The following is an 11,740-nucleotide window of genomic DNA, read 5'->3' on the forward strand; positions in this document are numbered from 1 at the left end:
CATGCAATATTTTGTTTCTGTAAAAAAGTTGCATACACGTTTGTCAGAGTTGCAACCCGAGTTCACCAGATTGTTTTGCTACGACCCTTATTTTATTTTACTACCATGCATCATCAGTTTCTTTTTTTGTTATGACCACGTTGATTTTTTTTGCTACAACTATATTTTTGTTACAGCCGTAGACGAAAATTACCGCATCGTGAATGAAATTTATTGTATCAAGAAATTCTGCATAAAGATGTAACGAAGCGACCCGCGACCGGTCAAATTTTTTAACCGAGCGTAGAGCACTGCCTAATTGAAAACAGCTAGAAAAAGACGCAAGAAGACCAAAACTATCGCCACTGTGCTAAATTGGCCTGCCCGTTTCTTCCTCGCCACGCCGTTCGCGCGCCTTCCGATCGTTTAATTCCTAGGCCACCCACCTCCAACTCACCGACGCCCGTCTCCTCTTCCTCGTTCCGCTACTCTCCGTGGGCGCCGGGCGCATAGTGCTTGCTTCTTCTACCCCCGGTGGCTGGTGGCGCCCTCTGGCCGCTGTCGAGGCTCTCGTCTGCACCGCGCGTTGAGGGTGTTCGACGGAATGTCCCACCGGTCGGCTGAGTTATCGGTAAGCACAGACGGCGGCGAACTTTTGTTTCCTGGCATTATTATGCTCCGTATTATGTGCGTGAGTGGTTGTGTGCTTACTGAAGCCCTCCGCACAGTGCCTGCCTGCTTGTTACATGATGCCTTGAAGATGGGGGTAATGCTGGCTGCACCAGTGGCATGTATGTGTAGCTCCTTCGGTGTAGTTTCTCACGGTCCTATGCTATAGGTCACGCGCAATAAGGATTTCTACTGAGTTGCAGCTTTGGGTCAAGCTGGTGGGAGGGGTGTAGTGCATCAATGGTACCTGATTTTAGATGCAATGTTAGTTATAGTTATTAAAGCAGGGTTGTTCACGATAAGGTTTTTCTATTTGCCTATTTCCTGTGCTCGTGATGCATTTAGTAAAAATATCTTGCTGTTAGATCCTTATTTCAAATGGAACACAACCCTGATGCTAAAAATTTGGAAGGAACCATGGATTTAAGTTAGCTCTCAACTACTACTACCACCAGAGTACTGTCTTTCACTTCCTAGGGCCAGTACTGTACCACCTCCCCACCCACATTCGAATGGTTGAAAAGCAAGAATCTGGTTCCTGGTTCTTCTTGTCATTTGAGTCATTTTTATTTTTATTTTTAGACGTATTAGCATGTGCTTTAGCAGAACCCATCACATTTTCTTATGCCCTTGCCATGAAAATTTATATTCTTTTACCTGTCTGGACTTTATTTACAGGATCATATCTGCTTTCTGAAGAGGCATCAGAGTGTGACGAGGATCATATAGTTGTGACTGACTTGCTTTTCTTTCAGAGATTCTAATATCAGGAATTCATACAGGTGGACTAATGAGAGAAGTGTCCATGCCATCCTGCAGTGCTCTTGACAGCATCTAAACATATTTCAGATTAGTTGTCCCTTTCTGTGATTCACCAGAAAGCGGTGCAAATTTGGTTGGCAAAGTTATCCTTTTCAGTCATATTCTGGATGTATCAGTAGCTGTCTTCCATAGATGGGTATTCCATTTAACTACCCTGCCATAAATCAGAGGACAAATTGTCCAAGTGTAGGATGGTCTGGAATGTGTCTTGCTGCTCGTTTTCTTTGTAACATCCGCAACCATAACAATTCCCTAAAGGGTAAAAGGCATGGTAGGATTGACAGAAATTTGATTGACATGTTTGCGCTCCGTGAGCTTCTGCAACTATGTGCAAAGAGGAGGTCCCTCCTGGTTGGGAAAAGCTGCCATGGGCTAGCCATTCATTTTGGTCTGGTAACAGATACTGTTGCATGCAATATTCTAATCAACCTGTACACAAAATGTGGTCGGAATGATTGTGCTCGTCATGTTTTTGATGCAATGCTTGCCAGAAGCATAGTCTCATGGAATACCATGATTGCTGGATATACTCAGAGTGGAGAGGATGTACAAGCTCTGAAGCTTTTTCAAAGGATGCACCGAGAAGGGAGACAGCTGACTGAATTTACTTTATCCAACATAATCTGTGCCTGTGCTGCAAAATATGCTATCAATGAATGCAAGCAATTACACACTATTGCATTCAAACTTGCATTGGACTCAAACAGCTTTGTTGGGACAGCAATTCTAGATGTTTATGCAAAATGTAATATGATTAAGGATGCCTGCTGGGTTTTTGAGAAGATGCCTGAGAGAACTTTAGTTACATGGAGTTCATTGTTCGCAGGATATGTGCAGAATGGTCTTCACGAAGAAGCATTATGTTTATTTCGGAATGCCCAAAGGGAAGGAGTAAAATTGACTGAATTCACCCTTTCTGCTATCATCAGCGCATGTGCAAGCTTAGCATTGAAAATTGAAGGGACACAACTGCATGCAGTTATTGTGAAATGTGGTTTTCATGAGAACTTCTTTGTGGCAGCATCTCTTGTGAATGTGTATGCAAGGTGTGGCCAGGTTGAAAAATCTTATGCACTATTTGCTTATATGGAACAGAAGAATGTTGTCATATGGAATGCAATGATTGCTGGTTTTTCGAGGCATGGCCATTCTTGGGAAGCTATGATTCTCTTTGAGAAAATGCACCAGTTATGTATTTTTCCGAACGAAGTTACCTATCTCTCCATGTTATCACTGTGCAGTCATGCAGGTTTAGTTGAAGAGGGTCATCACTACTTTAACCTGCTAATATCTGATCAGACTGTTGAACCTAACGTCCTTCACTATTCTTGCATGGTTGATGTTCTGGGTCGATCTGGGAAGACTGATGAGGCCTGGGAATTGCTTCACAAAATGCCATTTGAACCAACTGCTTCGATGTGGGGATCTTTGCTTGGGTCATGCAGGAACTACAATAATAGTGGCTTAGCCAGAATAGCTGCCGAACAGCTTTTCCAACTTGAGCCTGACAATGGAGGGAACCATGTTTTGCTGTCAAATGTATATGCTGCCAGCGGGAACTGGGAGAATGTTCTGATGACAAGGAAATATTTGAAGGATAGTGGTGCCAAGAAAGAAATAGGCAGGAGTTGGATTGAAGCAAAGGGCAAAATTCATGTCTTTGTTGTTGGAGAGAGAAAGCACCCAGCAATCACTGATATCTACAACAAGTTGGAGGAAATTTATCACGATATGAGAAAATTTGCTCACATAACCAAAATAGAATGCGATCTGCATGATGTTCATGATGACCAAAAAGAGGAGCTGCTTAAACATCATAGTGAGAAGTTAGCACTTGCTTTTGGGTTAATCAGCTTGCCTCCTAATATACCAATTATAATACACAAGAACCTTAGGATATGCGGGGACTGTCATTCATTCATGAAGGTTGCAGCCCATATTACTAAACGTCTATTCATTGTCAGAGATACCAATAGATTTCACCATTTTAAGGATGGCTCATGTTCTTGCGGGGACTTTTGGTGATGTAAGGCTGAATTGGAGAATGGCAGTCATCTACCAGTGGTATTCTATTCATGTAGCAACTTATTGCCTATCAGTAGTGGCACTGCAACACTAAATATCTTTGTCAGGACTGATCTTGACAGCTTTGCCATTCAAGTCAATAATGTCATGCTGCTGGCTCCATGTAATATCAACACTGTCATCTGATCTGCGTATAAGAAATGGAAGCATGCAAGTCCTTGGTTAACTGAATAGACTGCGTCACCAACAAAGCTGTATCTTGTACATGACGGGCCACATATTTTTTCTGTGGTCCAATAAAGATATATATAATAGGAAGTGGATGCAATATTTGTTCTTACAGAAATAGACATGGGAAGTGGATTTCTTCTCGCCTCAACACTTGCTGAATTCAGTGAAGAAGTCTGCTATGCCACTTGGTACTACCAGTGTAATTATGGAGAACTGTACCAGCTGATGCACATTGTGGTTCCAGCTCCTTATGATCGAACCTTTCTTGTCATTCTTTCCGCTCGAACAGTGATGAACCCTGGAAAGTGGTACATTTCGGTCTCCTTCCCCTAGCACTACTCCTGACATATTCAATTTCTGGAACAGTTCATTCCCTATACTGTATTTAAATATCTTGCATTTGAACATATTTTGTACTAGCAATTCGTGGCTTTAAGAAATTGAGTAAGATCTTTTCTTGAAGGCTTCAAATCCAATCATGCATATTTGTTTCAATTCACCATAGCAAATGTTCTGTTATAGCTTTAGTATCGAAAACTAAGTTTCCCTGGAGCTTTGCTCATATGTTAGGACAATTATACTTTCTTGTGAGCTTTCAATTCACAAGTTATAGTAATCTGCCATTCTAGGCTTTGCTCCAGCATGACAAGGAGGAAAACACTTGATATTAGAAATAACGCCAACACACTGGTCCCCCATTTTATCACCAAATAACCCGAGGTTTCTTCTGTGCAGCACTAAAAAAAACTTCTTGTCTGATACTTCCTCTACTTTTCACAAATCTTGTCACTTCCATTTCTGTTAACCATATCGTGTTACTGTCACATCCTCTTGGTCATGTTGGAGTCTGTTTTCGATGCATTTCCTCCAAAACTGTGGATGCCAACCTGTTTGCAACTTTGGTTAGAGTTGCTTTTAGTTAGTCTAGAATGTTGCTACTTTGAGGCATACCCCATCAATAATATGCACATCTTTTCATCTCATTGTACTACGGTATAACATAGCAAAGTATCAATAATTCAATACAGTGAAGATATCTGTCTTTTTTCTCAAAAATAAGATGCATGTCCTTGTCATTTGTCATCCTTGCGACTTATTACTAGCTGTGCATATTTTTTGCATCGTGGTACAACCATACATAGCTTTGGTTCTTGCAGTCCCCACCGGTCCACCATCTGCACATGTTACATCTGTTTCTCAATTAAAGTACTGTTTGTGTACAAAAGCTGGTGTCTAGAACCACTAGCAGGCCCAATGGAAAAGGAAACAATACATATGATAGAGGAGCATTCATCAGGTTATCCATTCTTCGTGGACCATGCATCATGAACTTTGGACCATTTATCATGAACTTCATGAAGGCAGCAGTTTTTTTTTCGAAACGGAGGCAAAATATTGCCTCATCAATTAATTAAGAGGGGAATAGAGTTTGTTTGTTTACAGCCCACATTACACGCCACATGGCAACTACTCACGTACTAAGGGGCTGTTTAGTTCATGACTTAAATTGCCACACTTATGGAGCCATACTTTGTGGTGCGTTGCAGATTGTGGCGAGCAAAACGGACGCCACACATTTGGCGAAAATATGTACTGCAAAACAGGTTGCAGGTTGTGGCGAGCCTAATCTTGGTAGGAAACCAAATGACAGCCTAGGCAGCTGTGGCGTGCCGCACTTATGGCGTGGCGAGGTGCGGCTGGCAATCAAACAGCCCCTAAAATGTCCCCTAGCTTCCTAGCTCCCGCCGTGACCCATAGTCTCGCCTCGTCTAGCATGTTGGTGAGAAGGATTGGCGGCGTGCGCTCTTGTGTCGGAAGATGCATGCGTTCCTCTCGTTCCAGACGGTCCATGACACAAGCATTGTGAGAGAGGCCATCGCCTACCTATCGGGGATACCGAAGCCGGTCCTGTTCACCCACCAATCCTTGACGGAGGCTTCCAAGTGCCAACTAGAAGGGTCCATATGGTCGAGATCCAGCTTGTCAATGACTAATCTCCAAAGTCTGTTGGTGAAGCGGCACTTGAAGAAAAGGTGAGCCCCTGTTTCTTGCTCCCTCCCACAGAGAGGGCAAGCACCGCAATTTTGCCACCCGTGCTTGTCCAATCGATCCGCCGTCCAAATCCGGTCTTGTAAGGCAAGCCAAGCAAAGAACTTGACCTTTGGCGGTGCCCACGCCTTCCACACCATTTGCTCCATGGGAGAGTAAACCATGCCTAAGAATCGATCCGCAGCTTTTTGAAGGAAAGAGATCTTGTGCCGGATGCCTGATGGGTATACCATAGCATTATGTACGTCCAGTTTGAGTTGCCCCCTAACACGCCAATTTTTGGGTCAAGCCTTTGGTAGTCCTGTAGTCCATTATCTATGTTATGCATCTTCATCTCACATGGTTGTTTCATCTGCTAGTGGTTTCCATTGCTCGCCTACCAATTTACTGACATTGGTTTGTCATACGTATTCTTGATTATGGGTGTTATATCTCAGGATCTTGGGAACCAACGTTTGTCTTACCAAAATAACTTTGATTAGAATTGCCCATGCTTACAAGTATGTTTTTCGGGCTGTTTGGTTTATTTTTTGAACTAAACTGGACAGCCAATTTGCAGACCTAGATGTTGGCACAGCCGCAATTTGGCTTGGTTTCAGTGGTCTGTTTGGGCACAAACTAAACAGGCCAAATCTTCCTACATCGAAATGAAACTCCAGCTTTAGTCCCTATTTGGAATGGTGAGATGTTTTGTGTGGGCATCAATAGGCCCTTAGCTATACAATTTTACGCGGGTAATGTGATTAGTTTGTATTGGCGGTTACTTCCTTTGATAATTCTTTTCTTTTCCATTAAAAAGACAACCTCTTTTTCTTGGTATGCGTCAAGTAGACCAAGTAAAGGTCTACTTTACCATTATGGCACTCACATGACTCTTTGGTACTATTTGATGTTCAAAGGCGTTAATCATGCTGCCGTGGAGTGCCCCGGATAAGGTTCATTGTCATTAGGGAAAGCCCCGCTGCACATGGCTCCTGTTCCTTTTTTTTTTCTCGAACACACACCGAAGTGCGTTTTATTTTGTATTAGAACATGGCTCCTGCTCTTGCTAGCAGACAGGAAATCTTTCTGTTGATACGGTCGTTAACCTATAGGTTCAATCATCATTACCAAAATTGCTGTGAGCTCCATTCAGATGAATCTGAAGCCTGCATCTCATTCATTTTTTTAATTGAACCAGGTCAGTATTCTAGCACCGTGTTCAATACTCTATCCGTACTGCATTTAGCAATTATATATAAACCTGTATCACTCAGGCAACTTGCAGTTGTACAGTCTGCATACTAAGACGCGGGTCTTGCACCAAATCAGGTGAGCATGGTAACACAGGATTTAATCTAGGTTTTTCAGTTACTTTGTTTTTAGCTTTGGTGTGTTTCACAAGTGGACACGAGTCCGAATATTGTTTACAGCTAGCTACTGTTTAACCCTAATTAGGAGCTAATGGGGCCACGTCAGTTGAGTTAGGCCATGTTTCTCCGGGCATCTTCTACTTTCAATAATTGGAATGGCCGGCCGGAACAATAACCTGTAGTTTGCCTCGTACAAGCCTTTCTAACATAGGCAACAAAAGCAGGAGACAGATCTCCAATTTTCCTTTTGATACGTGCTGCAGGGAATCTTGTTGATTATTGGAGCCTAGTGCCCTTTTGTGTCTGGAACTTGCCTCTTAGACCATCAACTTAGCCATCCTTTTTCTTTGTATCCTATCAGGGCAAATTGAGCCCACTTGCACATCTAAAACTTCTGCCGAGCCTTTCCTTCCCGAGGGAACAAAAAGGTGGAGACCGGCTATTAATAGAATAGTAAAAGATCAGGACATGGACATCCCCAGGTGTCGGCATCACTTGTGGCACATCAGTATCAATCTTGGCCATCACACTACCCTTCCTATTGTTTAGAGACGGTGAGAACTGCATTGCATATACTGCTTATATTGCGTTGCGCGTACATTCACTCATTGCTTACCTTAGGTGAATGAATGCATTGAATTTTTTGAGAAGGTAAGGTGAACGCATTTAATTTTTTGAGAAGTTAAGGTGAATGCATTGAATTTGACATGAAACAATTAAACCAATTGATTGCCTGAGATGTAGAACACCGGTACTGGAAGAGGCGAGACTGTAGAGAAGGGAGAGAACAAAATCCCCATTGGGGATATTACTTTGTTTCTTCAGGATGCTGGAGAGGATACATCAACTTCATAGTTCGTTCTTGGACCCACTACATACAGATGACACATACATACATGCTTGCTAAGCATGTCCTTTTGTTTTTCATGTGTGTCACCATCCCTCGTTTCACTTCCTCTCCTTTTCAACCTGATGTTTCCTGAAACCTGCCACCTGCTAAGGGCCCCGTACTATGATCGAGTAGGGTTTCTGGAAGACAAGAAGAAAGCAAACATAGAAAAAAAGGGTACTCTGGGGATGGAAGGAAGATTGCCCGGGAAACAAGGGATCTTCCACTTCCTCTTCCTTTTCCTTTTCCTTCAAAGGGTCAATTCAAGCCTGTCACTTAGTCCAGGGTAGCCTAGTAGGCTGGTAGTAACTAGTTTCACTGCTGGTTATCAGGACCCTCAAGCATGGCTTCAGACCTCATTATCCTTATGAACTGCCCCTGTTGTGGAAAAAATATTTTAATTTTTTTTCTTGAGAAATTTGGTTATATGTCCTACTGAATTCCACTAGATGTGCATGAATGCAATTGAACTTGGTGATGTTTGCAGTACTCACCAGTAAGTTGGCACCGTGGGCACTGGAGCGTAGGGGTTCTGGTGGGTATAGCCGTACATTGGCGTTGTTGCTTCTGCCTCTGGCTCCGGACCGCAGTCGAGGTTGACGCCAAACAGCCGGAGACGTCTCGACGGCGGCGCCGATGCCGTGCTGCTCTTGGCGTCTGCCTCTCTCGGTGACTCGCCTGCAAGAATTCACCGGAAAATGGTGTAAGAGATAGGTAATTTTCAGCACATGCATCTAAGTTATGTTGCATGTTATCAAGTGCTTTGTTCTTGAGTGCTGTATATACCTGCATGCAGCATGTCGTTGTGATCTTGCTCCACCGAGCGGCGATAGGCGTAGGAATTGGCAGGGCTGGTAGGGTATGATCCCGACGTGCTGTAACACATCGGGCTCCAAGGCTGTTGCTCCCCGGAGTTCAGAGCGGGTGGAGGTACGCGGACAGGTGGTGGCGGGGCGCTCTCGCCACGTCGCCTGCAGCCGATGAAGAGCCGGTCGCCTGTGCCAAGGCCGCGCACCCTCTCAAAGTGCACGACGTCTCCGGCATCAAGCTGCTTCTCCTTGACGTACCTGCTCCAGCCCTTGGTGAGCACGTAGCTCTGGCTGCTCGTCCAGTACGAGTACCTGAACCGCCACGGCTTGCCGGCCTCATCCTCGAAAGACAGGAGCAGGTCCTTCTCGCCGGGGAAGTCGCCGCCATTCAGGGGGAAGTACCTCTCCGCGTGCTGCTTGGGAATCACCAGCCTGTTGAGCTTGCCCACATCACTGGGCGTCAAGGGTTTCTCGAACAGGTGCTCCCTCTCGTACTGGTGATGGTAGTGTAGGTTCGTGTACATGGCTACCCCCCATGGCCAGGCCTGTGGGTGCCCCTGACAGAGAGGGTGCATGGCCATTGCTGCTCTGGAGGAAAGTTACCTAGAGGTTCTTGTCTATGGCAAAAGTTGGGCAGTGGAGAGAGGAGGGGAGAGGAGAGGAGAGGCAGGATGGTGGTGTGTGTTGTGTAGAGAAGCATGCATATGTCATAGCTAGGCATTTATAGCCTCCCAAGTAGAACTTTACACAGCTTGGAGGTGTCTAGCTAGTATCTACACACAATGTATTGGTATTTACGTAAGGAGGACTTGGTGCATCTGATCTTGAAGTGGGTAGTACTAGTATTTTAACCTAGGTAGACAAGAAGAATCAAAGTGAAAGGGCTTCAAGGTGCTAAGGTTAGAATATATAGTTGATAGTTCCAGTGTAGCTGATGAGGAATGATCAGGTGGTGGTACTTAAAAGTTGGTGCCTGGCCATTGTGGCCTAATCACAGCCATCCAGGGGTGCAGTGGGGTAGGCCCCGCCATTGCTTTCCATGTGCCTGGGTGGTTGGGGCCTATGCAGTGTGATGCATACTAGTATGACCACTGTCCTTAACTCCTCATTTTAACCTACCTAGAGGTCCAGGTTTTTGGTGCTGCAGTGATGTGTTGGACATCCAATTTCTATCTGACCTTGGGACGGTGCAAGAAAGTCCTGGCTTTCAGAAATGCAATTTCCAATAAGAGTCCATGCCATTTGTAATTCGTGTAGACATGGAGGTTCCCTAGGGACCGATAGATTGGTACTAGTTCTTATACATGTTGTCCACTTGGGGTAGCTGGTAGGCAATAACTTGTTCAGGGCAGTAGGGGTGGTCTTTTGAGATGTGACATCTGAGGTGTATGGGCTGTGTGCTCTTATTATCATTCACTATGTAGTACACTAGCCCCAGCTATTTTCTTGATATCAGATTCAACATAATCAAGGGTTTGTCAGACCTGTCTCATTGAATGACATGGCTGACCACCTGTTAAGAGGACAAGCCCCCCAAGCAAAGTAACAAAGCTGGTTTTGGTTGGATTCACGCCATGAATTGAATTGAGAGTAGTGGCTGTAAGATATATTCACTTATTTCTACTCAAACCTTCGCAGGACAACCTGCCCTGGTCTGGTCATGGCACAGTGGCAGCTTGCGTGGGGGTAAAGCGACTGGCCACTACTCTGCTCCTTGTGTTAGATGATGTCCTTCAGAGATTAGTGCTTCTTTATCATGCATTAGGCATATGGGGAGGACCTCTTGCTGTTGCTGGATTGGAGCACGGAGCATTACGACGATCTGTTTTGTTATAGCTTTAGGGGCAGATCTGTATCAGATTCCGTAAACTATTAGGGATAAAACCATCGGTGTCGCTCTGCTTGCTCCTTTGGAGACAGGCATTCCATCACATGGTTTTGAATGTGATTACATGGCTAGCTTCATTGTGTGTGTGCTCACTAATGCATGTGATTATGTGAACTAACGTTGTTATTCAGTTTGTCAGCCTTTGGAGAAACCGCAGGGACCAAGAGGGGGCGTTTGTTATGTCAGCAAGTCCTGTCCAGAATCAAATCATAACGGCGATTTAACGGATCTCATTATTAATCACTCTGTTCGGTGCATCAGTTGCTTCTTAATTCCTAACACTAGACCTCTTATTATTCTATTTATTCTTCGAAGTTGATTACTTATATGGTTTTATTTTTATTGCTATTTGCAGCGCCTATATATACCTGGTTGTAAATTGTAATCTCACGTGGCCATGTCATTTTTCGTCCTGCCTGCTGCTCTATGCAGCTGGAGAGTTCCAAGTTCCCAAACGCCAAAATATTCTAACACTGTAATTGGAAATAGGATCAAGATTGGACCTGCGCACAGATCCTCTCTTGTCTCTTCTCCGATTTCCAACAAGCTCGTGAATGAGATGATACAGATTGTTGACCCCAATTCTTTTGCCACTACTCTGTAAGATCCCTTGATCCTTGTAGTTCGTCCTGTTTCCTACTAATCCCTAGAAGCTGTTCTGATGTTGTTTTCTCTGCGCATGCATTCAGATAAAGATACGCCGTAAAGATGACTAGCTACATGTATTGCAAAATTGTTTTTATATTTATACTAGTACTCCACTTCACGGCACCATATACTTTGATTAAACTACTCCTAACTCTATGCTTAGCATCTCTTGGAGTATTAAGAATGCTTGGTTAGCTCCAAGTTGCTCATTTAGTTACGGAATCTTGTCAAGAAACCCATAAATGCTACTACTAGTGTTGTAACTCCATCCTAGTAACCACTCCTAATTTGCAAAAGTCCAATGGATGGTTTATGAGTTTCTTTCTCTACTGAAGAACATCTTATTGTGGAATGGGCAGTCAAAATGACTTGGAAACCT

General features: G+C 44.0%; 2 protein-coding genes across 2 annotated transcripts; one reads left to right on the forward strand and one right to left on the reverse strand.

The window, feature by feature from the left end:
- The first annotated feature begins 357 nt into the window (after positions 1 to 357).
- On the forward strand, positions 358 to 4,188 carry LOC123398364 (pentatricopeptide repeat-containing protein At5g04780, mitochondrial). Its single transcript, XM_045092841.1, has 2 exons — positions 358 to 610; positions 1,327 to 4,188. The coding sequence occupies exon 2, from the start codon at positions 1,603 to 1,605 to the stop codon at positions 3,493 to 3,495; it is 1,893 nt and encodes a 630-aa protein (XP_044948776.1). The 5' UTR covers positions 358 to 610; positions 1,327 to 1,602; the 3' UTR covers positions 3,496 to 4,188.
- Positions 4,189 to 7,911: 3,723 nt separating this feature from the next.
- LOC123398365 (B3 domain-containing protein Os11g0156000-like) lies at positions 7,912 to 9,711 on the reverse strand. Its single transcript, XM_045092843.1, has 3 exons — positions 8,803 to 9,711; positions 8,511 to 8,694; positions 7,912 to 8,394 (listed from the first exon to the last, which is right to left on the reverse strand). The coding sequence occupies exons 1-3, from the start codon at positions 9,404 to 9,406 to the stop codon at positions 8,382 to 8,384; spliced, it is 801 nt and encodes a 266-aa protein (XP_044948778.1). The 5' UTR covers positions 9,407 to 9,711; the 3' UTR covers positions 7,912 to 8,381.
- Between the last annotated feature and the right edge of the window lie 2,029 nt (positions 9,712 to 11,740).

This window comes from Hordeum vulgare, chromosome 5H (genome assembly GCF_904849725.1).
Source record: "Hordeum vulgare subsp. vulgare chromosome 5H, MorexV3_pseudomolecules_assembly, whole genome shotgun sequence".
Classification (NCBI taxonomy): domain Eukaryota; kingdom Viridiplantae; phylum Streptophyta; class Magnoliopsida; order Poales; family Poaceae; genus Hordeum; species Hordeum vulgare.